Here is a 27,364-nt window from a genome sequence, read left to right on the forward strand (position 1 = left end):
TCCTCCTCCTCCTGTGTAAATAGTGATAGCCACTTCACACAGTTGAGATATTTAAACAAGATAACAAATATAAAGCACCAGGGGGAATTCCCTGGAGGTCCAGTGCTTAGGACTCCATGCTTTACTGCCAAGAAACTAAGATCCTGCAAGCTGTGCCGCACAGCCAAAAAAAAAAAAGCACCAAGATAGGTGCCTTCCTCTTAGTTAAAAAAAGGAGGGCATTCTATAAATTAATAATAAGAGCTGACATTTGTCAGGCTCTTACTATTTGCTAGACACTAGTCTAAATTTGTCAGTTTAGAAAACATCACCAATTCATTTTGCTCAACTACACTTGTCTTAATTCAAATGAATATAACTCGCGTCAACTGGACATCTTCACGAAAAATCTCACTGAAGGTTTAGTTTATAAATACATCTGTACGTGTATCTGTATATGTGTGCACACACGTAAGACTTCTATTTGTGGCCTCCGCCAAAAACAATGAAAAATATAGATTAAAAAATATACAAAAATTAATATCGTGGAAAAAATAGCTTATCAACTCTATAGTGCTTCTCAATCGTTCTGTTAACAAAAGGGGATATTCTGGGACTTCCCTGGCGGTCCAGTAGTTAAGACTCTGCACTTCCACTGCAGGGGGCACGGGTCCAATCCCTGGTTGGGAAAGATCCAGCAGCCAAAAAACAAACAAACAAACAAAAGGGGATATTCTATTAACATGAGGGATATTACTTGGTTTTGTTTCCCTCATCAAAATGCTACAGATGCTTGTTCTTCCTCCGAATGATGCCTAACATAAAAACAGAAATCTAGCAGGCAACAGTCAAAATTCTGATTTTTCTACCATACCTTCTCTTTCTTCAATTCTTCTTTTAACATTTCTCTCAGTTTCTGGGCTTTATATATTCGGTATCTGTCTGAACATGGCTGTTTCTCTTTTGTTGGAACAGGGTTTGGCTGTGGAGCTTCTTGATTAACTGTAGATAAAGGATGAGGTTCTGAAGGAACACTGACACTAGGTTTAACCAGACTAAAAGTACTTGATACTCGCTTTCTTCTTTGTGAAACGGTAGAGGAAGATTTACTGGATTCTTCAACATCCTTCCCACCATCAGTCTTTTCATCACTGTTGAAATTTTAAAAGAAAAAAAGAAGGACACCATGGATCTTCTTTTAAATATTTGAGGCTTAACAACTAGTCTGTCAAAAATCCAAAAGAGCAAAATCTCATTATTAATAATCAATGACTTGAACAGAGGTTGCAATAAAATTTTTGTTCAGTACATCTTTTTAACAGATATGGAATTCTAATGAAGACTGATGATCCTTTTCAAACTTCAAATCCCTAAGAACATTATAGCACATAATTTTATGCTCATGCTAGGTACCTCAAAAAACAAACAAAAAACCTAAGTTACAAAACAAAGCTTAATTTGCCTAATTTGAATTATTCGATAACTGAGAGGTTTTTTTCTTTTGATAGCTCTAAAAAATTTTTTTAATTGAAGTATATAGTTGATTTACAATATTATACTAGTTTCTGGTTTACAGCATAGTGATTCAGTATTTTTACAGACTGTACACCATTAAATGAGAGTTGTTTTTTAAAATTAAGTTTATAATCCACATTGACACTTCCTAAAGTGATCTAAATTTTTGGCATTTTACTTTAATTATCAACTTGAGATCAGTTAAACCAAACAAAATATCAAACCTCTGAAATATCTGTATTGCAGTATTTGAAGACATTCACTTAGCTACATTAATCAAACCAAATTCTGTTTGAGGCAAAAATCATTTATCTTTTGTCAGGTATAACTCTACTTATTCAGCTATCAAAATAAACTCTTCACTCAAAAAAAGTACTGTCACTTCAAATTACATATCCAAATTCAGATTGGATATAAATATTTCAGGAATGACCTGAAAGCAAATTAAGAGGGTGTAAGTCAAGAATTAAAAGCAGTCTACGTGGGCTTCCCTGGTGGCGCAGTGGTTGAGAGTCCGCCTGCCGATGCAGGGAACACAGGTTCGTGCCCCGGTCCGGGAAGATCCCACATACCGCGAAGCGGCTGGGCCCGTGAACCATGGCCGCTGAGCCTGCGCGTTGCGTACCGCAAAAAAAAAAAAAAAAAAGCAGTCTACTTTTTTCATATGTTATGATTAGTTTTATATAAAACTGAAAAAATGCCTAAACCTATAGAATAACTTCCAAAAAGTATCCAATTTAAATTCTTACCTCAGCCCTTATAATGTGATACATGTGCCATTTGCATTTCACCCAATCAAGATGAATGCATAAGGACAGAACATATACCCTATGGATTTTTACAATTAGCAAAGACCCACCAAAAAAAAAAGGCAACACATGATAAAAAACCAAGTATAGTCCCTCAATGTCAAGTCTAAAAAGCAATATCCTCGAGCTTAAATGTCTCAAGACTACAGAATAAGTAATTTACTAAATTATCAATAATCATACATTCACACGTAGTTAACAGGATCTCTGTGAACTTTATTAATTTAACAGTAACTGGTATATTTCTATTCCACTGTTGGGAGAAATTCTGAAGCAAATTCATGTAAGAAACTTGGAAATTACTAAGCCTCATTAAGCTATCAAAATAATACTCTATACTAAGCACCAGCTGAGGTCAACAGAAGCCAAGACAAAAGAGAAAAGAACAAAATTGTCACCTTCCTGTCACAGTATAAATTTATACCATCTCACTGTTATTTAATAAGGTTGATTTTCATTGGTTTCCTCACATTTAATAGTATAAAAACAGAGGCCGTTATTAGCTCAACATGTCTTAACTTTAACTACTTTGCTCCATCACCTTTAAACACCTAAAGGTAGGCAACTATTCTGTCATGTCCCATGCAAGACAGTTTATATCAGTTATTTCTAATCTCCACGATAACTCACCGAAGCGAGAGTTACATTATCCCCATTTTGCAGATTAGTATATTCTGCCTGGGCAAAGTCCATAAATTGTTAACTTAAGTAGAAAAATCCTGAGTCTAAATGTGGTACATGACACATGCTTTTCTGTTCAGAAAACATGGTCACCATAGTTAAAGGGGCACACCCTCAAATCAAAACAAGTAACCAGACTTCCTTTCCATTGACATAAATCAGCAGAAGCAAAGTAACACTGCTCTTCTTTTAAAAATAAATGTTTTCAAGATTTTAAAAAAAACAACTTACTCCCGTAAAGTACTCCAAAAGAATGGAAACTGCGGTAATCGAAATGATCTAATGAATAGTACCACGTGTGGATTTTCTTGAAGACTGCTAGATCTGGATTCCTCCCACCACCACCTGAGGACATAGTCCCCTCCCCGAGAATCTACACGCTGTAACAAAATCCACAGTTGCCACACCGTGGTTAGAGGGACCAACTACAGTTGGCAGTGTGTTCCTCGGCCTTAACTGTCAGGCTTAGTACAGGCGAGGGGGTACTTCTACGGTAAAGTTTCTTTGCTCAGCTTCCAGGTGACGCGCCCGGAGAGGCGGGGCAGATGAAAATGCTCCCCTCTGCAAGTACTTACCTGCTCTTGGGAGTCTTTTCTCGGGGCTCCTTTTCCCCACAATCCACCGGGGACACATCTGTGGATTCCGCTGGCTTCGGGACAGAGGCCGCTGCAGGCTCCGGCGGCCTGGGAGCCTCTCGTTCACGCTGTGGATTGGGGGCGGTGGAGCCCCTGGCGCCTGCTCCAGGCCTGACATTGGGCTTCACGCTAAGGCGTGCCCTGCGGAACATGGCGGAGCCAGGGGGCCCGGGGAGGCGACCCCACGGCCGCTCTCAACCCCGAGCCCCGGCCGCTGCCCGGAGAGGGCTTTAGGAACTACGCCCTTCCCACAAAGCCACACCAACAGCCCAGCGGGCAGCTACCGCAGTTTCACGCCCCCGCCGCCGCCTCCGATCTCCCGCCGCCGCCTCTTCTTCATGACCCTGCTACACTAAGAGCTAAGTTTCCCCCGGTACCTTGTTCCCCCGCCCCCAGAGGGCGCCGGGAGTGATTACGTCATCATCCAGCGCCACGTAATGACGCACAGCACCGGAGCCATGGTAACCGTCAAGTTATGGAGCCTGGGTTACCGGCGAACCGGAAATTGAGACGCCAGACGGTGTACTCTTCCATCTCCACGGCTCCTTAGGATTTGTTCAAAAGAGCAGAAGGGGGTAGTCCTTCAGCCCAAACTTTTACAGGAACTATTAAAATCCCTGGCCGTAGGACTTCCCTGGCTGTCCAGTGGTTGAGACTCCGCGCGTCCACGGGGGGTGGTGCGGATTCCATCCCTGGGTGGGAACTAAGATCCCTCAAGCTGCGCGGCCAGGGGGGGTGGGGTGGGGGTGGGGGTGGGGTAGGGGTGGGGGTGAGAATGCTGGCAAAAACAAAAAACAAACAAAAACAAATTGCTGGCTTTTTTTTTTTAAAGAGGGTCCTGTAGAACACTGCCTGTTCATCAGAGCATTCCTAAGGCTTAAAAATTCCAAAATGAGGGGCTTCTCTGGTGGCGCAGTGGTTAAGAATCTGCCTGCCAATGCAAGGGACATGGGTTCGAGCCGCGAGCCCTGTGCGCCACAACTACTGAGCCTGAGCTCTAGAGCCCGCGAGCCACAACCACTGAGCCCACGTAACACAACTACTGAAACCCGCGCACTTAGAGCCCGTGCTCCACAACGAGAAACCACAGCAATGAGAAGCCCTCACACCACAACGAAGAGTAGACCCCGCTCACCGCCAACTAGAGAAAGCCCAAGCACAGCAACGAAAACCCAACACAGCCATAAATAAATAACTATATATTTTTTTAATTCTAAAATAAGCAGAACATAGGTTAGAAATTAAAGTGTGAAGAAAGTGGTAATAGTTAACTCTTAGGAAGGGAACTGGGTTTCTGGGAGACACATCGTGGGAAAAAAGAACATTCACTGTATATCCTTGTTTACTTTTTAATGTGAATGTAATACCTGTTCAAAAATTATTATAGTTAGTGGGACTTCCCTGGCGGTCCAGTGGTTAGGACTCCACGCTTTCAGTGCTGAGGGCATGGGTTCCATCCCTGATCAGGAAACTAAGGTCCCGCAAGCCCTGCGGCACAGCCAAAAGTTTAAAAAGAAGAAAAAAAGGAAAAAAATATGGTTAAAACTTTGTAAATTTTTTAAAAAATATGTTAGTAGGCTCATTTTGGGAGAAACATGGAACTTTTTAAAAATATATATATTTTTAAATTTATTTTGCTGCACCGGGACTTAGTTGCTGCACTCGGGATCGTCATTGTGGTATGCGGGATCTTAACTGGTGGCATGCATGCAGCATCTAGTTCCCTGACCAGGGATCGAACCCCGGGCCCCCTGCAGTGGGAGCTCAGAGTCTTACCCACTGGACCACCAGGATAGTCCCAAAACTTTGTAAATTAACGTGAGCATTCTTAATCTGCTTCAGGAGAGAGCAACAGAGCAATAAGCAAGACATTCTGTGTGGGAAAGGAAAATTCAACAAATGAACAAGATAATTTAAGAATTATTAAATGCCATGAAAGAAATTTAGAGGGTGATGTGACAGAGGTTAATGGGAGGCTGGCTTACTTTATGTAGGGTGGTTAAGGAAGTCCTCTATGATGAGAGGAAAAATGTCCAGAGATGAGGCTGACTCTAGAGATTATGGGCCAGTGTTTGAACCAGTAGTACAATTCCCCTGATTCATGGGAAACAAAGGCCTGACTTCCTTCTTGGAAGGAGCAGAAAATTCTACAAGAACATCCTGCTACATTAATGACAAAATGTCAAAGGAATAAAATCCCGAACTGATTGAAGAGATTGCTAGGTCATCCAGAAGGAGAAAGAAGAGAGACAAGTGTTTTTAAGAGTAGGAAAGCAAGGCTGAAAGTACAGAGAGAAAAGATTCTTTCAAGACTGGGAAGGAAATGGAGGTCTGTGGGCTCCCTCCAGTACTCTGGAGAGGGAATAGGACCTCAAACACACCTAAGGAAGCTCAAGGACTTGAGAAAAATAACCCCTGCTGCAGATATCTCAGGAATCTTGGAGCTACTGCCAGAACCATACAGCTTTGAACAACACATTCCAGTATAGACTGAAGACATAAGGCCTTTCCCCAAACGCTCTGTTTCACCTAAGAGTCTATGGTATTCCCACAATTCTGCAGGTAAAGAAGTAAATAATGACTAGGATTTAATTTCCTATTTGTAAAGGGATGGGAACAGAGTCAGATTCAATTTTACTATTTAACATAAAATCATAAGCTATTTGTTACACATCCCAAGTTTGTAGTCTTTTTTTTTGAATTTTATTTTATTTACTTTTTTAATACAGCAGGGTCTTATTAGTCATCAATTTTATACACACCAGTGTATACATGTCAATCCCAATCGCCCAATTCATCATTTTAAAATAATTCTGAGACTTGCGTTTTGATCGTGGCTCTCAGCTCACGGCTAGCTGTGTGACCTTGGGCGGTCACATAATTCCTCCTAGTTTGTACAGTCTTAACGGCATCATAGTAATTTTAAAAGTCTCTAGTTTTCTCTGGAAGACACACCCAACATTTCTTGTATACATGGGATACATCATGTGTATGCCTACAACTCAAAAACTATATTTTCAGTTGCAAAGAAAAAGCTCAATTAGACTCTTAAGACCACACACAGAAACAACTCTACTTAAGTTCAATCCCAAACTCCTTCCTTCCCTTCCTCTTTAGATGGTCTCTTTATCTCTATAAAGAGCCTGGCCAGAAAGTCAATCTTTTCCCCTGCTCAAGTTACTGCAGAAGAAGTCCCTAAGTGGAGACACCTGGCCTGTAAGCAGTATTGAGAAGGGGTGGGACGTAGGGAGAGTGATAAGCACGAAAGGCTCTCTGAGGTTGAAAGAATGATGACAAGTATACCTAATATGTTGAGTGCTGTCCTGTGCTGGGCACTTACTCCTTCACATATATTAATTTGATTAATGAAGGAGGCACAGTTACCTCCCCATTTTACTAGTAAGGAAGCTTTAATGCAATGAAATGACATTCCCAAGTTCACACAACTACTCATTGGGAGAGCTGGGCTTTCAACCCAGACATTCCATCTCCAGAACCCTCAGGTAATTTTTATGAGATGAAATAAAAATTGTTGAAGCTTGGTCTTATATACTTGGAGGTCCATTATAGTATTTTCTATACTTTTGTATATGTTTGAAATCTTCCAAATTAAAAGCTTTTTTTAAAAAAGGGTGATTTCAGGGTGTCCAGACTAACTCTACACATTTCTCAGTTTGTAATAATTAACGGAATAGATGAAGAAAATAAGCATCAAGCATCTTTACACGTCTGTTTCTAGCAATGGCAGATGCTCCATAGCTTTTACATAGGTTTAAGGTTATTCTGGGCTATTCTGAATTCGTGGTAAGACTGCATTCCCTAGCATTCTCTCCCCATCACACAACCCAGGCACAGAGCCACAGAACTCCTAAAGTACTGTCGACCGTGACAAGGGCAGTGGGATCAAACAGGAAATGAACAGACTTTAGAGTCCGTTTTAAATTTGAATCTTATTTCTACCCGTTCCTACCTATGAGGTCAGCGCTTCTGGTCTCAGAGTCTCAGTCGCCTGTTTCGTAAAATGAGAACAATGAAGTCTACCTTGCAGGCTTGGTGCGTGAATAAAGAAGGAAAATATTGGACTTCCCTGGTGGCGCAATGGTTGAGAGTCCGCCTGCCGATGCAGGGGATGCGGGTTCGTGCCCCGGTCCGGAAAGATCCCACATGCCGCGGAGCAGCTGGGCCCGTGAGCCATGGCCGCTGAGCCTGCGCGTCCGGAGCCTGTGCTCCGCAACAGGAGAGGCCACAACAGTGAGAGGCCCACTTACCAAAAAAAAAAAAAAAGAAGGAAAATATGAAGGGCCAACACTGGCTTTCAAAGAGTTAACCCTCAATCTGTTCTGTCCCCTTCCTCCCCTTCCCGCCTCTGCAAAGGGATGAAAAACAGCTAACGTTCCTTTTCGAAAAGTTAGATATTGTAGAGTTTAACGTCGTTATCAAAAAAATAGGGGCTGGTTAAGTCCCAGTGACCGGTATACAGAGGGAAAATCCACACACGTCTATGCCTCCCTCAGACACGGGGCCCGCTTTCTCGACTCTAGCAAACTTGCACGTCCGAAACGCCCCGGGGGCGGATGACTAACCCCGGAGCTGCTGTTCCTGGGCCCTAGTCGGGCACCGCCCCGCCCCACCGGCCACGCACGCGCAGTCACTCGCCGGCCACGCCGACTGCTGTTGTCTGGCGTCGTTGGGCTGGGCCGTCCACCGAGCACAGGCGTATCCCTGCTGAGGGCCCGCGAGGGCGTAGGCTTCCAGGTCGACGGGTGGGGACGGCCGCTGAGTGTGCGAGCGAGTCTTTGCTTTTCCGAGTCGCTCTTTTCCAGGCTCGGTCCGGTGGTCAGCATGGCCCGTGAGTATGCGGACGGGTAGGGGAAGCGGCGGGGAGCGTCCGGCGAGGAAGTCGAGCTCCAAGGCGCGGCGGGCGGGCAGGCTGGGGCCAGCTGGTGAAACCCCTTCCGTCCGGCGCGGTGGTGACCCGGTTTTTAGTCAGCAGAGGGAGAGGGACGGTTGGCTCCGGTCCGGCCTGAGAGGTCGGGCAGGTGCCTGCCCCTCGGGTGCGAGTTTACACGGTAAGGAACACCTCCCCAGTGGTGAGGTGTGTGGAGCCCCGGGAGAGATCCTGGTCTGGAGGTGGTTTATAGCTGGTACTTAATACTTAAGGTCGTGAGGCCTAACGAGGACAGGGAGCTCAATAAGTCTCCTCTCTAGTTCTTTTGTTTGGCCCTCGAAGGTAATGTTTTACAAGCATCTGTAATGCTCGCTTAACAGTTGAATTATGATGGGCCAACGTGTGCGAGGTGTAATCTGTGGTGTATCTTTCTCTCTCCACCCACACCCCTCAAAAGCCAGAACTTATTTTGGAATACTGGCCCATAGAGACAGACGACTGGAACGCCTCTTTTAAGAGATCTGGTGTTTATAGCCAGTGAACACCTTAACTGGTATGATAATACTGTTAGGAACTTCAGTGTTTACCTTTAAGCTTTCTCCTTGTCGTCAGATCCCCGGAACACCATTCAGTGCAGTACTCTGCTGGCTTATCTCTTAAAAAGCAAACTTCAGATGCATTTAAATAAGACCCTTAGAATAGAATTATTAATTTTGGAGATGGAAAAATAACATCACTATTTCTCCTTGTAGGTGGAAATAAACGAGAACTTGCCCGCCAGAAAAACATGAAGAAATCCCAGGAAATTAGTAAGGGAAAAAGAAAAGAGGATAGCTTGACTGCCTCTCAGAGGAAACAGAGGTGAGTTATACTAAAGGAATTCTCAAGTCACAGAAGTTTTCATTTTGGAGAATGGAAAGCAGTTTTTAAATCCTTAGTAGAACTAGGCCTGCAGGAAGGGGTAACAGCTGCATATCTGTTGTGTGCCAGGCATACTAAAATTATAAGCAGTCGTCATTATCCCAACCCATGGATGAAACATTTAAAGCTCTCAAGCTATAATTTGTCTTGCAGTGAATCTCATGCAACTCCACCACAACCATAAGAATTTCGTTTAGCTTCCATGTGCAAGGCATTGTTAGGTGCTGAGGGTAAACATTTTCCAAGCAGACATCCTACTCATACTACTCTGGGTGACAGGTCACCAATTATATTGATAACTTCTGAAAGAGACACAAAATATATGTAGTTATATTGACTTCTGAAGATCCATTGGATTGGAGAGAATGCAGGTGCACTGCCTTGACATACAAGTGACAATACAAAACTGCTACAGAAATATCAATACTTTGAGACTATAGCTTAAGTTTGGTTTTTTTTGTTTTTTTTTTCCCTTGCGGTACGCGGGCCTCTCACTGCCGTGACCTCTCCCGCCGCGGAGCACAGGCTCCGGACGCACAGGCCCAGCGGCCATGGCTCACGGGCCCACCTGCCCCGCGGCCCGTGGGATCCTCCCAGACCGGGGCACGAACCCGCGTCCCCTGCATCGGCAAGCGGACTCTCAACCACTGTGCCATCAGGGAAGCCCAGCTTAAGTTTTTTTTAAAAAAAGCATTCATGTTTCTAAAAAAAGTTAGCCAAATCTCATTTTATTCTAAAATCAAATTTTGTTGTTCATGTGAAACTTGGAGGCCACGTGAACAATTGACTACACAGGCTCCATCGTGGCTTCTCTGTGGTCCTCAAGGCTGGCTGCACATTAGAACCACCTGGGAAAACTTGATGCCTGCTCAAGCCTGTGCCTTACACCCAGCCCTGAATTAATTGGTGTGGGGTTGGACATTAAAAGGTGCTCTAGGTAAATTTTATTATACTTAAGTTAAATCTGACTTTAAAAGCTCCCCAGGTAATTCTGATATGCAGTCAGAATTTAATGAAGTTGAAGCCCTTAACTATCACTTCACACTGTCTTTCTATGACACTTATTCTTAAAGTGATAAGCTTTGCTTTAAATTTGTTTACTTAACATTGGAGTAGAAGTGAACCAATCAGTGGAATGGTACAGATCAGTAACCCTGAAATAATATTTTTATTGAGAAACTTAGTGTAGCTTGGCTCAGTGATAGTCACTGCTTAATGACTACCCACTGCTTACAAAGCTCTGTGCTAGATGCTCTGTATTTATTACCTCTATTCATCATAATCGTGAAAAGTGCTACTAGCCCCAATACATGCAATGAGAGACTGGGGCTCTGAACTTCATTAACATTACTAAGATCACACAGCAAGCACAGCAGAGTTTGGTTACAAACAGAAAAATAACTATTACTGTTTTTATTCAGGACACCTCATTTTTTTTGTAGCTGTCTTGTTTTTCCTTCCTTCTCATTCCTTGTTTTTGCTATTGGCCTCTGAGAAATGTCTTACTAACATGGACAGAGCTACTCATCCTGAATTAAAATCTAATGCTAAATATATGCAATAACAACATAGCACGGAACCTGGACTTTGAAACTGGACAGACCTTAGGTTTTTTGTGATTTGGGGCAAATTATTTAGCTCTAAGCCTTTAACTTTTTTTTTTTAATCTGAAACATAGGGACAGTAACTCAAACTTGTCGTGGGACTTAATCCAGAGCCAGCAAAGTGCCTGGCACATAGTAGATGTTGAATACTTAGCCATTTAATATATTTTTTAAAATGGACTCATGGACCATCCAGCCCAGGTAATCTGGTTTTATTTTATTAAAAAAAAATTTTTTTTTTGGTGGTATGCAGTCCTCTCACTGCTGTGGCCTCTGCCGTTGCGGAGCACAGGCTCCGGACGCGCAGGCCCAGCAGCCACGGCTCACGGGCCCAGCCGCTCCGCGGCACATGGGATCTTCCCGGACTGGGGCACGAACCCGCGTCCCCTGCATTGGAAGGCGGACTGTCAACCACTGCGCCACCAGGGAAGCCCGGTAATCTGGTTTTAGTTTACAGCATGTGAAGGTTCAGCCAGAGACACAAAGGGTTAAGAAAATGCCCTGAATATCCTGCTTTTTGGCTTGTAAAAAACTGAATTGATTCATAACATCTATGTCCTAATCCTAGGTACCACTTAGCATATCTAGAAGACTTCTGAAATGCCCCTTCATTCACGAAAAAATTTATAGTGAATTAACTTTGTTGACAAGCAAGATTAATTGCCATTATTTCTACATATAGCTGGCTCCTGTCAGATGGTGTGCTTGTGTGTGTGTGTGTGTGTGTGTGTGTGTGTGTGTGTGTATGTGTTCCTTAGAACAACCTGATATGTATTACTCTAATTTTGAAAAGACTTGGAGGTTGTTTATCCAAGGTCATGACAACAGTACAGATTGTATTCAAAATAAGATCTGACTTCAAAGCCTTTCCATTCTTCACCTTCTATCTTCACCATTTTATCTCCGTCCATGAAAATGGAAAGACATGAAAGTTTATATCTTCTTTTAAATTGTTCTCTAATATACTGAATGGATTATTATAGAAAACAAATGAGAACATAAAATCAGTTTTTCTGTAACAACTTACAGCCTTTTCCCCCCATATAGGGACTCTGAGATCATGCAACAAAAGCAGAAGGCAGCCAATGAGAAGAAGTCTATGCCGACAAGAGAAAAGTGATGACTATTTGGAAAACCTGGGTGCTGCTGCTAACTAAGTGTATCATAAGCTCTATGATCAAGATTTTGTAGAGTGAACAGTCAGTACATATGTTATATCCTTATAAAACTTTTAAACTTTACCTTTCAGCCTGACTTAGTGTGATGTTTCAGAACCATTCTTCAAAGAATAAAACACTAACCATGCATGTGACATATTGGTGAACATTGTTTTTTATCACCAGTAAGTATTTATACAATTTATTAGAGAGGTAATATGATCAGGTAACAGGATATTGTATATAAATCTAGAATCTTTGTCATAAACTTTGTTAAAGTATATCTTTAAAGTCAACTTTATTGTATAATAGAATTTAAGATACATTTATCTAATTTTGCTTTGTAATCAACTAGTTTGCTTGAAAAATTTACAAAAAATAGTACAAACCACCTGGAATAGCAACTAAATGAACATAAACTAAATGAGGTCTCAGTAAGAGTTCTACTTACAGCTTTAAAATTTTCTGGAATAAGTGCCTTTTTTTTTTTTAAAGAATTTCTTTTTCTTTTTTTTTTAAAAGAAATTTATTTTGTTTTTGGCTGTGTTGGTTCTTCGTTGCTGCACGCGGGCTTTCTCTAGTTGCGGCGAATGGGGGCTCTTCTTCGTTGTGGTGCACCGGCTTCTCATTGCAGTGGCTTCTCTTGTTGCAGAGCATGGGCTCTAGGCATGCGGGTTCAGTAGTTGTGGCATGCAGGCTCAGTAGTTATGGCTCACTGACCCTAGAGCACAGGCTCAGTAGTTGTGGCACACGGGCTTAGTTGCTCCACAGCATGTGGGATCTTCCCAGAACAGGGCTCGAATCCATGTCCCCTGAGTTGGCAGGTGGATTCTTAACCACTGCACCACCAGGGAAGCCCCTGCCTTTTTTTTTCTTAATAGAGTTTATTTTATAGAGCAAAATTAGGGTCACAAAAAAATGTAGATTTCTTATCTACCCCCTGGCCCTACTCATACATAGCCTCCCCATTATGAACATCCCCTACCAGAGTGGTACCCTTGCTGTAACTGATGAACCTACATTGACACATCATTATCACCCAAAGTACATAGTTTACATTAGGATTCACTCTTTGCATTCTAAGATTGCCTTTTTTGTGTGTGGATACGTTAATGTTTTTTGTTTTTAGTTGAAGTATAATTGACTTAGAATATTAGTTTCAGGTGTGCAACATAGTGATTCAATGTTTTATTCATTACAAAGTGATCACCACAATGTCTAGTCACCATCACCACAAAAAGTTACTATAATATTATTGACTATATTCCCTACGCTGTACATTATATCCCCGTGACTTTTTAATTTTATAGCTAAGTTTGTATCTCTTAATCTTTTTCCCTTATTTTGTGCATTTTCCCACCTTCTTCCGCTCTGGTGACACCAGTTTGTTCTCTGTACCTGTGAGTGAATTTCTGTTTTGTTATGTTTGTTCATTTGCTTTGTTTTTTAGATTCCACATGTAAATGAAACCATATGGTATTTGTCTTTCTCTGTCTGGCTTATTTCACTTAGCATAATACACTCTTTGTCCATTCATGTTGTCACAAATAGTAAGATTTCATTCTTTTTTATTGCTGAGTAATATTCTGTTGTATATGTGTACATATACACCACAGCTCCTTTATCCATTCATCTCTCAAGGGACAGTTAGGTTGCTTCCATATCTTGGCCATTGTAAGTGCTGCAGTGAACATAGGGGCAGATAAATCTTTTCAAATTAGTGTGTTTGTTTTCTTCAGATATTTTTAATTTTTTGAGGAACCTCCATACTGTTTTGCATTGTGACTATACCATTTTACATTCCCACCAACAGTACACAAGGGTTCCCTTTTCTCCACATCCTCACCAACGCTCGTTAATTCTTTTTGATAAAAGTCATTCTGACAAGTGTGAGGTGATATCTCATTGTGGTTTTGATTTTCATTTCCCTGATGATTAGTGGTGGTGGGCATCTTTTCATGGACTGGTTGGCCATCTGTATGTCTTTGGAAAAATGTCTATTCAGATCCTCTGACCATTTTTTAATCAGATTGTTTCTTTTTTTTTTATATTGAGTTGTATAAGTTCTCTCTGTATTTTTTATATTAACTCCTTATTGGACATATCATTTGCAAATATCTTCTCCCATTCAGCCATTCAGGATGTTGCCTTTTCATTTTGTTGATGGTTTCCTTTGCCATGCAAAAGCTTTTTAGTTTGGTGTAGTCCCATTTGTTTATTTTTGGTTTTTGTTTTTTGGGGGGTTTTTTGGCTGTGCTATGTGGCTTGTGGGATCTTAGTTCCCCAACCAGGGACTGAACCTACACAGAAAGCACAGAGTCCTAATCACTGGACTGCCAGGGAATTCCCTGTTTATTTTTGCTTTTGTTGCCCTTGTCTGAGGAGACGGATCCAAAAAAATACTGCTAATGCTGATGTGAAATATCATACATAGTGCCCATATTTTCTTCTAAGAGATTTGCAGTTTCATGCCTTACATTTAAGTCTTTAATCTGTTTTGAGTTTATTTTCATACATGGTGTAAAAAAGTTGTCTAGTTTCATTCTTTTACATTCTTTTACAGTTTTGCCACCACCACTTATTGAAGCGTCTGTCTTTCCCCTATTTTGTATTCTTGCCACCTTTGTTGTAGATTAATTGTGCATTTAAGTGTGGGTTCATTTCTGGGCTCTGTATTCTGTTCAGTTGATCTATATGTCTGTTTTTGTGCCAGTACCATTCTGTTTTGATGACTGGAACTTAGTAGTATAGTTTGAAATCAGGGACCATGATACCTTCAACTTTTCTTTCTCAAGATTGCTTTGGCTATTTGAGGTTAAGATTTGTTCTTTTTCTGTGAAAAATGCAATGGGTATTTTGATAGGGATTGCATTGAATCTGTAGATTGCTTTCGGTGTTATGGACATTTTGACAATAATAATTCTTCCAATCCATGAACACAGAATAGCTTTCTATTTATTTGAGTTGCCTGCAATTTTATTCATCAGTGTTTTACAGTTTTCAGAGCACAGGTCTTTCACCCCCTTGGGCAAATTAATTCCTAGGTATTTTATTCTTTTTGATGCAATTCTAAATGGATTGTTTTCTTAATTTCTCTGTCTGCTAATTCATTATTAAGGTATAAAAATGCAATAGGTTTCTGTATATTCATTTTGTATCCTGAAACTATACTAAATTTTTTTTAGTTCTAATAGTCTTTTTGCTGGCATCTTTAAGGTTTTCTATATATAGTATAATGTCATCTGCAAATAGTGACAGTTTTATTTCTTCCTGTCCAATTTGGTTGACTTTTTGTTTGTTTTTTGTCCATGCTGCACAGCATGTGGGATCCTAGTTCCCCGACCAGGGATCAAACCCACACCCCCTGAAGCGGAAGCACAGAGTCTTAACCACTGGACCACCAGGGAGGTCCCTGGATGACTTTTATTTATTTTCTTGTCTGATTGCTCTGACTGGGATGTCTAACTATGTTGAATAACAGTGGCAAGAGTGTCCTTGTCTTGTTCTCAATTTTAGAGGAAAAGCTTTCAGCTTTCCAGTATTGTGTATGAAGTTAGCTATGGGTTTGTCATATATGGCCTTAATTATGTTGAGGTATGTTCCCTCTGTAACCACTTTGTTGAGAGCTTTTATCATAAATGGATGTTAAATTTTTCTCAACAGCTTTTTCTGCATCTACTTATATGATTTTTATTCTTCAGTTTGTTAATATGGTATATAACATTGATGGATTTGTAGATATTGAACCACCCTTGCATCCCTGGGATAAATCCCACTTGGTTATAGTGTATGACCCTTTTAATGTGTTGTGGAATTCAGTTTGCTAATATTTTGTTGAGGATTTTTGCATCTTTGTTCATCAGTGATATTGGCCTATAATTTTCTTTTTCTATACTGTCTTTGTCTGGTTTGGATTGGTTAATGCTGGACTCGTAGAATGAACTTGGAAGCATTCCTTATTCTTCCGTTTTTCAGAACAGTTTGAGAAGGGTAGGTATTAATTAACTGTTACTTAAATGTTTGGTAGAATTTACCTGTGAAGCTGTCTGATCCTGGACTTCTATTTGTTGGCAGTTTTTGGTTACTGATTCAATTTCCTTACTAGTAAACAGTCTGTTCAGATTTTCTGTTCTTCCTGATTCATTCTTGGAAAATTGTACATTTCTAGGAATTTATCCATTTCTTCTACGTTGTCCAGTTTGTTGGCGTAATTGTGGTAGTCTCATGATTCTTTGTATTTCTGTGGTATGAATTGTAACTTCTGCCCTTTCATTTCTGATTTTATTTGGGGCCCCTCTTTCTCTTGATGAGTCTTGCTAAAGGTTTATAAATTTTGTTTATCTTTTCAAAGAACCAGCTCTTAGTTTCACGGATCTTTTTAATTGATTCTTTTAGCCTCTATTTCATTTATTTCTGCTCTAATCTTTATTATTTCCTGACTTCTACTAACTTTGGGCTTTGTTCTTTTCCTAGTTCCTTTAGATGTAAAGTTAAATGGTTTATTTGAGATTTTTCTTGTTCTTGAGGCAGGCCTGTATTGCTATGAACTGCCCAATTAGAATTGCTATTGCTGTGTCCCATAGATTTTAGAAAATTGTGGTTCCATTTTCATTTGTCTAAAGGTATTTTTTTATTTTCTTTTTCATTTCTTCATTAAACCATTGGTGGTTTAGTAAAAACTTGTTTAGTCACCACATGTTGTGTGTTTTCCAGTTTTCTTCTTATAACTGATTACTGGTTTCATACTGCTGTGGTTGGAAAAGATGCGTGATATGATTTCCGTCTCCTTATATTTACTGAGACTTGTTTTGTGGCCTAACGTGATCTCTCCTAGAGAGTGTTTCATGTGCACTTGAAAAGAATGCATGCCCTGCAGTTTTGGCGGGGGGGGGGTTGTTTATTTTCTTAACATCTTTTTTGGAGTATAATTGCTTTACAGTGTTGTGTTAGTTTCTGCTGTATAACAAAATGAATCAGCTATATGTATACGTATATCCCCATATCCCCTCCCTCTTGCATCTCCCTCCCACCCTCCTTATCCCATCCCTCTAGGTGGTCGCAAAGCACCAAGCTTATCTCCCTGTGCCATGCAGCTGCTTCCTACTAGCTATCTATTTTACATTTGGTAGTGTATATATATCAATGCTACTCTGTCACTTCATCCCAGCTTACCCTTCCCCCTCCCCGTGTCCTCAAGTCCATTCTCTATGTCTGTGTCTTTATTCCTGTCCTGCCCCTAGGTTCTTCAGAACCATTTTTCTTTATATTCCATCTAAATGTGTTAGCATACAGTATTTGTTTTTCTCTTTCTGACTTACTTCACTCTGTATGACAGACTCTAGGTCCATCCACCTCACTACAAATAACTGAATTTCGTTTCTTTTTATGGCTGAGTAATATTCCATTGTATATATGTGCCACATCTTCTTTATCCATTCATCTGTCGATGGACACTTAGGTTGCTTCCATGTCCTGGCTATTGTAAAGAGAGCTGCAATGAATATTGTGGTACATGACTCTTTTTGAATTATGGTTTTCTCAGGGTATATGCCCAGTAGTTGGATTGCTGGGTCGTATGGTAGTTCTATTTTTAGTTTTTTAAGGAACCTCCATACTGTTCTCCATAGTGGCTGTATCAATTTACATTCCCACCAACAGTGCAACAGGGTTCCCTTTTCTCCACACCCTCTCCAGCATTTATTGTTCTTAGATTTTTTGACAGTGGCCACTCTGACTGGTGTGAGATGATACCTCATTGTAGTTTTGATTTGCATTTCTCTAATGATTAGTGATGTTGAGCATCCTTTCCTGTGTTTTTTGGCAATCTGTGTATCTCCTTTGGAGGAATGTCTATTTAGGTCTTCTGCCCATTTTTGGATTGGGTTGTTTGTTTTTTTGATACTGAGCTGCATGGGCTGCTTGTATATTTTGGAGATTAATCCTTTGTCAGTTGCTTCAGTTGCAAATATTTTCTCCCATTCTGAGGGTTGTCTTTTCATCTTCTTTATGGTTTCCTTTGCTGTGCAAAAGCTTTTAAGTTTCATTAGGTCCCATTTGTTTATTTTTGTTTTTATTTCCATTTCTCTAGGAGGTGGGTTAAAAAGGATCTTGCTGTGATTTATGTCATAGAGTGTCTGCCTATGTTTTCCTCTAAGAGTTTTATAGTGTCTGGCCATACATTTAGGTCTGTAATCCATTTTGAGTTTATTTTTGGGTTTGGCATTAGGGAGTGTCCTAATTTCATTCTTTTACATGCAGCTGTCCAGTTTTCTCAGCACCACTTATTGAAGAGGCTGTCTTTTCTGCATTGTATATCCTTGCCTCCTTTATCAAAGATAAGATGACCATAGGTGTGTGGGTTTATCTCTGGGCTTTCTATCCTGTTCCATTGATCTATATTTCTGTTTTTGTGCCAGTACCATATTGTCTTCATTACTGTAGGCTTGTAGTATAGTCTGAAGTCCAGGAGCCTGATTCCTCCCACTCCATTTTTCTTTCTCAAGATTGTTTTGGCTGTTCGGGGTCTTTTGTGTTTCCATACAAATTGTGCAATATTTTGTTCTGGTTCTGTGAAAAATGCCTTTGGTAGTGTGATAGGGATTGCATTGAATCTGTAGATTGCTTTGGGTAGTGTAGTCATTTTCACAATGTTGATTCTTCCAATCCAAGAACATAGTATATCTCTTCGTCTGTTTGTATCATCATTAATTTCTTTCATCAGTATCTTATAGTTTTCTGCATACAGGTCTTTTGTCTCCTTAGGTAGGTTTATTCCTAGGTATTTTATTCTTTTTGTTATAGTAGTAAATGGGAGTTTTTCCTTAATTTCTTTTTCAGATTTTTCATCATTAGTGTATAGGAATGCAAGAGATTTCTGTGCATTAATTTTGTATCCTGCTACTCTACCAGATTCATTGATTAGCTCTAGTAGTTTTCAGGTAGCATCTTTAGGGTTCTCTATGTATAGTATCATGTCATCTGCAAACAGTGACAGTTTTACTTCTGCTTTTCCAATTTGGATTCCTTTTATTTCTTTTTCTTCTCTGGTTGCTGTGGCTAAAACTTCCAAAACTATGTTGAATAATAGTGGTGAGAGTGGGCAACCTTGTCTTATTCCTGATCTTAGAGGAAATGGTTTCAGTTTTTCACCATTGAGAACGATGTTGGCTGTGGGTTTGTCATATATGGCCTTTATTATGTTGAGGTAGATTCCCTCTATGCCTACTTTCTGGAGAGTTTTTATTATAAATGGGTATTGAATTTTGTCAAAAGCTTTTTCTGCATCTATTGAGATAATCATATGGTTTTCATCCTTCAATTTGTTAATATGGTGTATCACATTGATTGATTTGCATATATTGAAGAATCCTTACATTCCTGGGATAAAGCCCACTTGATCATGGTGTATGATCCTTTTAATGTGCTGTTGGATTCTGTTTGATAGTATTTTGTTGAGGATTTTTGCATCTATGTTCATCAGAGATGTTGGCCTGTAGTTTTCTTTCTTTGTGACATCTTTGTCTGGTTTTGGTATCAGGGTGATGGTGGCCTCATAGAATGAGTTTGGGAGTGTTCTTCACTCTGAAATATATTGGAAGAGTTTGAGAAGGATGGGTGTTAGCTCTTCTCTAAATGTCTGATAGAATTTGCCTGTGAAGCCACGTGGTCCTGGGCTTTTGTTTGTTGGAAGATTTTTAATCACAGTCTCAATTTCATTGCTTATCATTGGTCTGTTTATATTTTCTGTTTCTTCCTGGTTCAGTCTCAGAAGGTTGTGCTTTTCTAAGAATGTGTCCATTTCTTCCAGGTTGTCCATTTTATTGGCATAGAGTTGCTTAGAGTAATCTCTCATGATCCTTTGTATTTCTGCAATGTCAGTTGTTACTTCTCCTTTTTCATTTCTAATTCTGTTGATTTGAGTCTTTTCCCTTTTTTCTTGATGAGTCTGGCTAATGGTTTATCAATTTTGTTTATCTTCTCAAAGAACCAGCTTTTAGTTTTATTGATCTTTGCTATTGTTTTCTTCGTTTCTATTTCATTTATTTCTGCTCCGATCTTTATGATTTCTTTCCTTCTACTGACTTTGGGTCTTCTTTGTTATTCTTTCTCTAGTTGTTTTAAGTGTAGGGTTAGATTGTTTGTTTGATATTTTTCTTGTTTCTTGAGTTGAGATTGAACTGCTATAAACTTCCCTCTTAGAACTGCTTTTGCTGCATCCCATAGGTTTTGGGTTGCTGTGTTTTCATTGTCATTTGTTTCTATATATTTTTAAATTTCTTCTTTGGTTTCTTCAGTGATCTCTTGGTTATTTAGTAGTGTATTGTTTAGCCTCCATGTGTTTGTATTTTTTACAGATTTTTTCCTGTAATTGATATCTAGTCTCATAACGTTGTGGTCGGAAAAGATACTTGATACAATTTCAATTTTCTTAAATTTACCAAGGCTTGATTTGTAACCCAAGATATGGTCTATTCTGGAGAATGTTCCATGAGCACTTGAGAAGAAAGTGTATTTTGTTGTTTTGGGATAGAATGTCCTATAAATATCAATTAAGTCCATCTTCTTTAATGTATCATTTAAAGCTTGTGTTTACTATTTATTTTCATTTTGGATGATCTGTCCATTGGTGAAAGTGGGGTGTTAAAGTCCCCTACTCTACTGTATTACTGTCTTTTTCCCCTTTTATGGCTGTTAGTATTTGCCTTATGTATTGAGGTGCTCCTATGTTGGGTGCATAAGTATTTACAATTGTTATATCTTCTTGGATTGATCCCTTTATCATTACGTAGTGTCCTTCTTTGTCTATTATAATAGTCTTAATTTTAAAGTCTATTTTGTCTGATATGAGAATTACTACTCTAGCTTTCTTTTGATTTCCATTTGCATGGAATATCTTTTTCCATTCCCTCACTTTCAGTCTGTATGTGTCCCTAGGTCTGAAGTGGTTCTCTCGTGGACAGCATATGTACGGGTCTTGTTTTTGTATCCGTTCAGCCAGTCTGTGTCTTTTGGTTGGAGCATTTAATCCATTTACATTTAAGATAATTATTGATATGTATGTTCCTATTACCATTTTCTTAATTGTTTTGGGTTTGTTTTTGTAAGTCATTTCCTTCTCTTGTGTTTCCTACCTAGAGAAGTTCCGTTAGTGTTTGTTGTAAAGCTGGTTTGGTGGTGCTTAATTCTATTAACTTTTGCTTATCTGTAAAGGTTTTAATTTCTCCATTGAATCTGAATGAGATCCTTGCTGGGTAGAGTAATCTTGGTTGTAGGTTTTTTCCTTTCATCACTTTAAATATGTCCTGCCACTCCCTTCTGGCTTGCAGAGTTTCTGCTGAAAAATCAGCTGTTAACCTTATGGGGATTCACTTATATGTTATTTGTTGCTTTTCCCTTGCTGCTTTTAATATTTGTTCTTTGTATTTAGTTTTTGATAGTTTGATTAATAAGTGTCTCAGCGTGTTTCTCTTTGGGTTTATTCTGTATGGTACTCTGTGCTTCCTGGACTTGATTGACTATTTCCCTTCCCATGTTAGGGAAGTTTTCGACTATAATCTCTTCAAATATTTTCTCAGACCCTTTCTTTTTCTCTTCTTCTTCTGGGACCCCTATAATTCAAATGTTAGTGTGTTTCATATTGTCCCAGAGGTCTCTGAGACTGTCCTCAATACTTTTCATTCTTTTTTCTTTATTCTTCTCCCTGGCAGTTATTTCCACCATTTTATCTTCCAGCTCACTTATCTGTTCTTCTGCCTCAGTTATTCTGTTATTGATTCCTTCTAGATTATTTTTAATTTCAGTAATTGTGTTGTTCACCACTGTTTGTTTGCTCTTTAGTTCTCCTAGATCCTTGTTAAATGTTTCTTGTATTTTCTCCATTCTTTTTCCGAGATTTTGGATCATCTTTACTATCATTACTCTGAATTCTTTTTCAGGTAGGTTGCCTATTTCGTCTTCATTTATTTGGTCTTGTAGGTGTTTACCTTGCTTCTTCGTCTGTAACATTTTTTTGTTGTTTCCTTTTTTTTTTTTTTTTTTTTTGATGGGTGGTGCTATATTGCTGTCTTACTGGTTGTTTGGCCTGAGGTGTCCAGCACTGGAGTTTGCAGGCAGTTGGATAGAGCTGGGTCTTGGTGCTGAGATGAGGACCTCTGGGAAGCCTCACTCTGATTGATATTCCCTGGGGTCTGAGGTTCTTCGTTAGTCCAGCAGTTTGGACTCAGAGCTCCCACCAAAGGAGCCTGGGCCCGACCTCCAGCCTGGGAACCAAGATCACGCAAGCTTCGTGGTGGGGTTAAAAAAAAAAAAAAAAAAGCAGTACGATATCAAAGAATAAAAAATAAAAAAATTATAAAGATAAAAAATATATTAGGAAAAATTATAATTGAAACAACTGCAACAAGGTAAAAGAAAACCACAACAGAAAAAAGAAAAAAAGGGGGGGGGAACAAGCCAAAAGGAGAGATCACTAGCAAAGTATAAAGAATAAAATAAAATTAGAAAAATAAAAGATTTATTAGGAAAATTAAAAATATAAAAGAATCAACAACAATGAATCAACAAGGCAAAACAGAACCCCAATCTAAGAAAGGAAGAAAGAAAAAGAAAAAACCTTGGCTCTGCTGGTGAAGTTTAGGCGAGGGGTGGAACTTAGGCAGGGTTGGGGTTTAGGGTGGGGCAGGACCTAGGCGGGAGGGGGGTGACGTTTGAGCATGCGTCAGGGCCTAGGCGGGGCGACGTTCAGGCATGGGGCGGTGCCTCTGCTTAGGACCTGAGCGGAAGGGCAGAGGCAGCATGTCTAAAGGAGGGTCTCTGGAGTGTTGAGTTCTGGATTTTGGAGGTAGGGCCCTGAGTGGGGGTGTGTGGGTGGGGTTTAGGCCCAGCTCGTTGGAGGGGGTCTCCAAGTGTAGAAGTAGGGCCCTGGGTGGGCGTGTAGGGGGGGACTTGGGTTCTGCACCGCAGGACAGAGGCTCTGAGGACAGAGGATTAGGCCCAGGAGCCCAGCAGGCTCCCAGGTGCCTAAGAGGACAGGGAAAGCACTGGCCGCATTCCCTTCCTTTCCTTCGTGCCCCTCCCCCACCTTCTCCCCCAGCGTCTCCCCCGTTGCTGCTGGACCCCTAACCATGGGTGGGTCCTGCTGGTTGTAGGAACTCCTTCCCTCCCCAACCACCCCTCAGGGGTACCAGTCCCCGAGGTCCAGTCTTTACTTTTGCTCCCCCTTCCCTCCCTCCCAGTCCCTCAGGACCCGCATGGCTGGACGGGACCTAGGTGGGCAGAGGATCAGGCCCAGGACCTGAACAGGTTCCTGGGGGTCCAAGTGGGCAGGGGAAACCTGACTACGCTCCCTTTTGATCCTCTGCCCTCCCAATGGTTCCCCAATTTCCCCCTTCAGGTGTGGGATCCCTTCCCCTCCCCCAGCCGCCCCTCAGGGGCACCAGTCCTGTCCCGCCTCCACTTCTCCTCCCCCTTCACTCCCCCCACGCCCCACATGGGGGTTCCTCCCGTCCCCTTTGGTGTCCGTGGTCCCCCACTGGTGCCCGCTAGGTGCCCTAGTTGTGCGGAGATGCAGATTCCGCGTCCTCCTAGTATGCCATCTTGACTCCGCCCCCTCTGCAGTTTTTGTATGGAATGTTGGTTATATATGTATTAAGTACATTTGGTTTAATGTGTTGTTTAAAGCCAGTGTTTCCTTATTGATTTGTCTGTCGGGATAATCTATCCATTTGATATACGTGGGATATGAAAGTCCCCTGCTATTATTGTATTACTATCAATTTCTCCCTTTATGTCAATATTTGCTTTATGTATTTAGGTGCTCCTATGCTGAGTGCATAGGTATTGATGAATGTTATATCCTCTTCTTGGATTGACCCCTTTATCATTATGAAAGGCTCTTCTTAGTCTCTTATTACAATCTTTATTTACAGTTTGTTTTGTTTTATATGTGTATTGCTACCACAGCTTTCTTTTTGTTTGTATTTGCATGGCATATCCTTTCCCATCCCTTCACTTTCAGTCAGTGTGTCTTTAAATCTGAAGTGAATCTCGTGTTGGCAGCATATAGATTGGTCTTTTTTTTTTAAATCAATTCAGCCACCCTGTGTCTTTAGTCCATTTACATTTAAAGTGATAAATGATAGTTATATGCTTATTGCCATTTTGTTAATTGTTCTGGTTGTTTTTGTAGTTCTTCTCTGTTCCCTATTTTTCTCTTTGTCTCTTCCCTTGTAGTTTGATGATTTTGTATAGAGTTATATATGTTCTATATAACTATATATAAACTATATTTCTTTAGTATTATAACTTGTGTATCTATTTTAAGTTTTGGGTTTGTGGTTAAGTTTGAACGCATCCTAAAAACACTACATTTTTTCTCCCCCTCCCACATTTTATGTTTTTATTTTTTAATTGCGATATAGTTTATTTACAATATTATATAAATTCGAGGTGTACAACGTAGTAAGTCACAATTTTTAAAGATTATATTCCATTAATAGTTATTATAGGACTTCCCTGGTGGTCCAGTGGTTAAGACTGCGCTTCCAATGCAGGGGGCAAGGGTTCGATCCCTGGTCAGGGAAGTTCCGCATGCTGGTTACTGTAAATTATTGGCTATATCCCCTGTGATATATACTTATAGCTTATTCCTTTTATACATAGTAGTTTGTACCTCTTAATCCCCTACCTCTATCTTGACCCTCCCTCCTTCCCACTCCCTACTGGTAACCACTAGTTTGTTCTCTATATCTGTGAGTCTGTTTCTCTTTTGTTATATTCACTAATTTACTTTATTTTTTAGATTCCACATATAAGTGATAACGTAAGTATTTGTCTTTCTCTGTCTGAGTTATTTCACTCAGCATAATACCCTCTAAGTCCATAATTGTTGCAAATGGCAAAATTTCGTTCTTTTTTATGGCTGAGTATTTAATTGTGTGTGTGTATACACACAGACCACATCTTCTTTACCCATTTATCTGTTGATGGACACTTAGATTGTGTCCATATCTTGGCTATTGTAAATAGTGGTGCTATGAACATTGGACTGCATGCATCTTTTCAAATTAGTGTTTTCATTTTCTTCATATACCCAGGAGTGGAATTGCTGGATCATGTGGTACTTCTATTTTTAGGTTTTTAGCACCTTCCATGGTGTTTTCCACAGTGGCTACGCCAATTTACATACCCACCAACAGTGCACAAGCCTCCACATCCTACATTTTATGTTTTTGACATCATATTTTACATCTTTTTATTTTGTGTATTACTTAACTACTAATTGTAGTTATAGTTTATTTTGCCACTTTTTTGTCTTTTAATCTTCATACTAGCTTTTACTGGCTGATCTACTGCCTTTACTATATATACTTGCCAATTTTAGTCTGTTCTGAGACTCTTCAAAACTTTATGAATTGAGGATTTTAAATTTGGAAATACATTAACTTAGAGAAACTGAGGTTTGAGATCTTGTTCTGTCTGAAGTAAACATGCATAATTATTACAAAAAATAAAAATACCATTGAAGTAATAAATAATTTTAAAGTATTCAAATACTTGATTTTTCACATCATGCAATTAACAGGTTTTTACTGATCATCTATTATGTCTACCACTACATGAATGGACATATCTTCAAGAGTTACATAATATCTTAACACATTATTGACCAGAGAAGTCATAATACGTCTTTTGTTACCCTAACGTTATTGACCGGAGACGTTTCTTTCTTTCTTTTTTTGTTTTTCATAAATTTATTTATTTATCTTTGGCTGCTTTGGGTCTTTATTGCTGCACAGGCTTTCTCTAGTTGCAGTGAGTGGGGGATACTCTTTGTTGAGGTGTGCGGGCTTCTCATTGCAGTGGCTTCTCTTGTTGCGGAGCATGGGCTCTAGGTGCGCGGGCTTCAGTAGTTGTGGCATGTGGGCTCAGTAGTTGTGGCTCATGGGCTCTAGAGCACAGGTCAGCAGTTGTGGTGCACAGGCTTAGTTGCTCCGTGACATGTGGGATCTTCCCGGACCAGGGATCGAACCCGTGTCCCCTGCATTGGTAGGCAGATTCTTTTTTTAATTTTTATTTTTTTATGAATTTATTTATTTTTGGCTGCATTGGGTCTTTCTCTAGTTGCAGAGTGGGGGCTGCTTTTCGTTGTGGTACACAGGCTTCTCATTGCAGTGGCTTCTCTTGTTGCGGAGCATGGGCTCTAGGCTTGCGGGCTTCAGGAGTTGTGGCTCGTGTGCTCTAGAGTACAGTCTCAGTAGTTGTGGTGTACAGGCTTAGTTGGTCCACGGCATGTGGGATCTTCCTGGACCAGGGCTCAAACCCATGTCCCCTGCATTGGCAGGCAGATTCTTAACCACTGTGCCACCAGGGAAGTCACGGGAGGTGTTTCAATATTCATTCATATAACAAATTACTGGACACAGGCATTAGTTTCTGCAAAAATCCCCTGGTCAATAATGAGTTAATGATGGTTCTGGTGATCTTGTGATAGATCATGTACCAATGGTACCGCCTTTAAATACGATGGAATCCTGCATGTGCCTAATACGAATGAGGCAAATATGAAGTTTTTTAGCCTGAGTTATCTTCCTATTAACACAGATTTTCAGTTAAAGTAAAGCTTTGTTCTATTTTTTGGGTGATCACGAGGGCAAAAGGATTACAACAGCTTAAGTTACATTCTAATGAAAGATATAATAGGGCTTCCCTGGTGGCTCAGTGGTTAAGAATCCACCTGCCAATTCAGGGGACACGGTTCGAGCCCTGGTCCAGGAAGATCCCACATGCTGCGGAGCAACTAAGCCTGTGAGCCACGAGTACTGAGCCTGTGCTCTAGAGCCCGCAAGCCACAACTACTGAGCCCACATGCCACAACTACTGAAGCCCGCGCCTAGAGCCTGTGCTCCGCAGCAAGAGAAGCCACCGCAATTAGACACCCGCGTACTGTAAGGAAGAGTAGCCTCCGCTCGCCGCAACTAGAAAAGCCTGTGCAGCAACAAAGACCAAGCACAGCCAAAAATTAATAAATAAAATAATAAATTAAACAAATAAATTAATAATAAAAGGTATAATGAAGAAGTCTGATTGTATCACAAAGATTCTTTATGGGTGTGGTTTCTGTAATTCTGTCTTCAGAATTTCTATACAGAGTGGTAAGCCTTGAGTACAAAGAGCT

The 27,364-nt window shown here is 40.3% G+C and overlaps 2 protein-coding genes across 2 annotated transcripts in view; one reads left to right on the forward strand and one right to left on the reverse strand.

The window, feature by feature from the left end:
* BDP1 (BDP1 general transcription factor IIIB subunit) overlaps nucleotides 1–3,771 on the reverse strand; it is a gene marked incomplete at both ends in the record, with an annotated part of 91,708 nt that extends 87,937 nt beyond the window's left edge. Inside the window, 2 exons of the mRNA XM_079701958.1 lie at nucleotides 854–1,130; nucleotides 3,560–3,771. Of these exons, the coding sequence (XP_079558084.1) occupies nucleotides 854–1,130; nucleotides 3,560–3,771 (489 nt within the window). The remainder of the gene's footprint in view (nucleotides 1–853; nucleotides 1,131–3,559) is intronic.
* A 4,512-nt stretch (nucleotides 3,772–8,283) lies between these two features.
* Nucleotides 8,284–12,344, forward strand: SERF1B (small EDRK-rich factor 1B). Its single transcript, XM_079704088.1, has 3 exons — nucleotides 8,284–8,468; nucleotides 9,260–9,368; nucleotides 12,080–12,344. Exons 1-3 carry the CDS (start codon nucleotides 8,462–8,464, stop codon nucleotides 12,150–12,152), a joined length of 189 nt encoding a protein of 62 aa, XP_079560214.1. The 5' UTR covers nucleotides 8,284–8,461; the 3' UTR covers nucleotides 12,153–12,344.
* Nucleotides 12,345–27,364: the final 15,020 nt, after the last annotated feature.

The sequence above is a fragment of the Hyperoodon ampullatus genome, assembly GCF_949752795.1.
Source record: "Hyperoodon ampullatus genome assembly, chromosome: 4".
NCBI lineage: Eukaryota > Metazoa > Chordata > Mammalia > Artiodactyla > Ziphiidae > Hyperoodon > Hyperoodon ampullatus.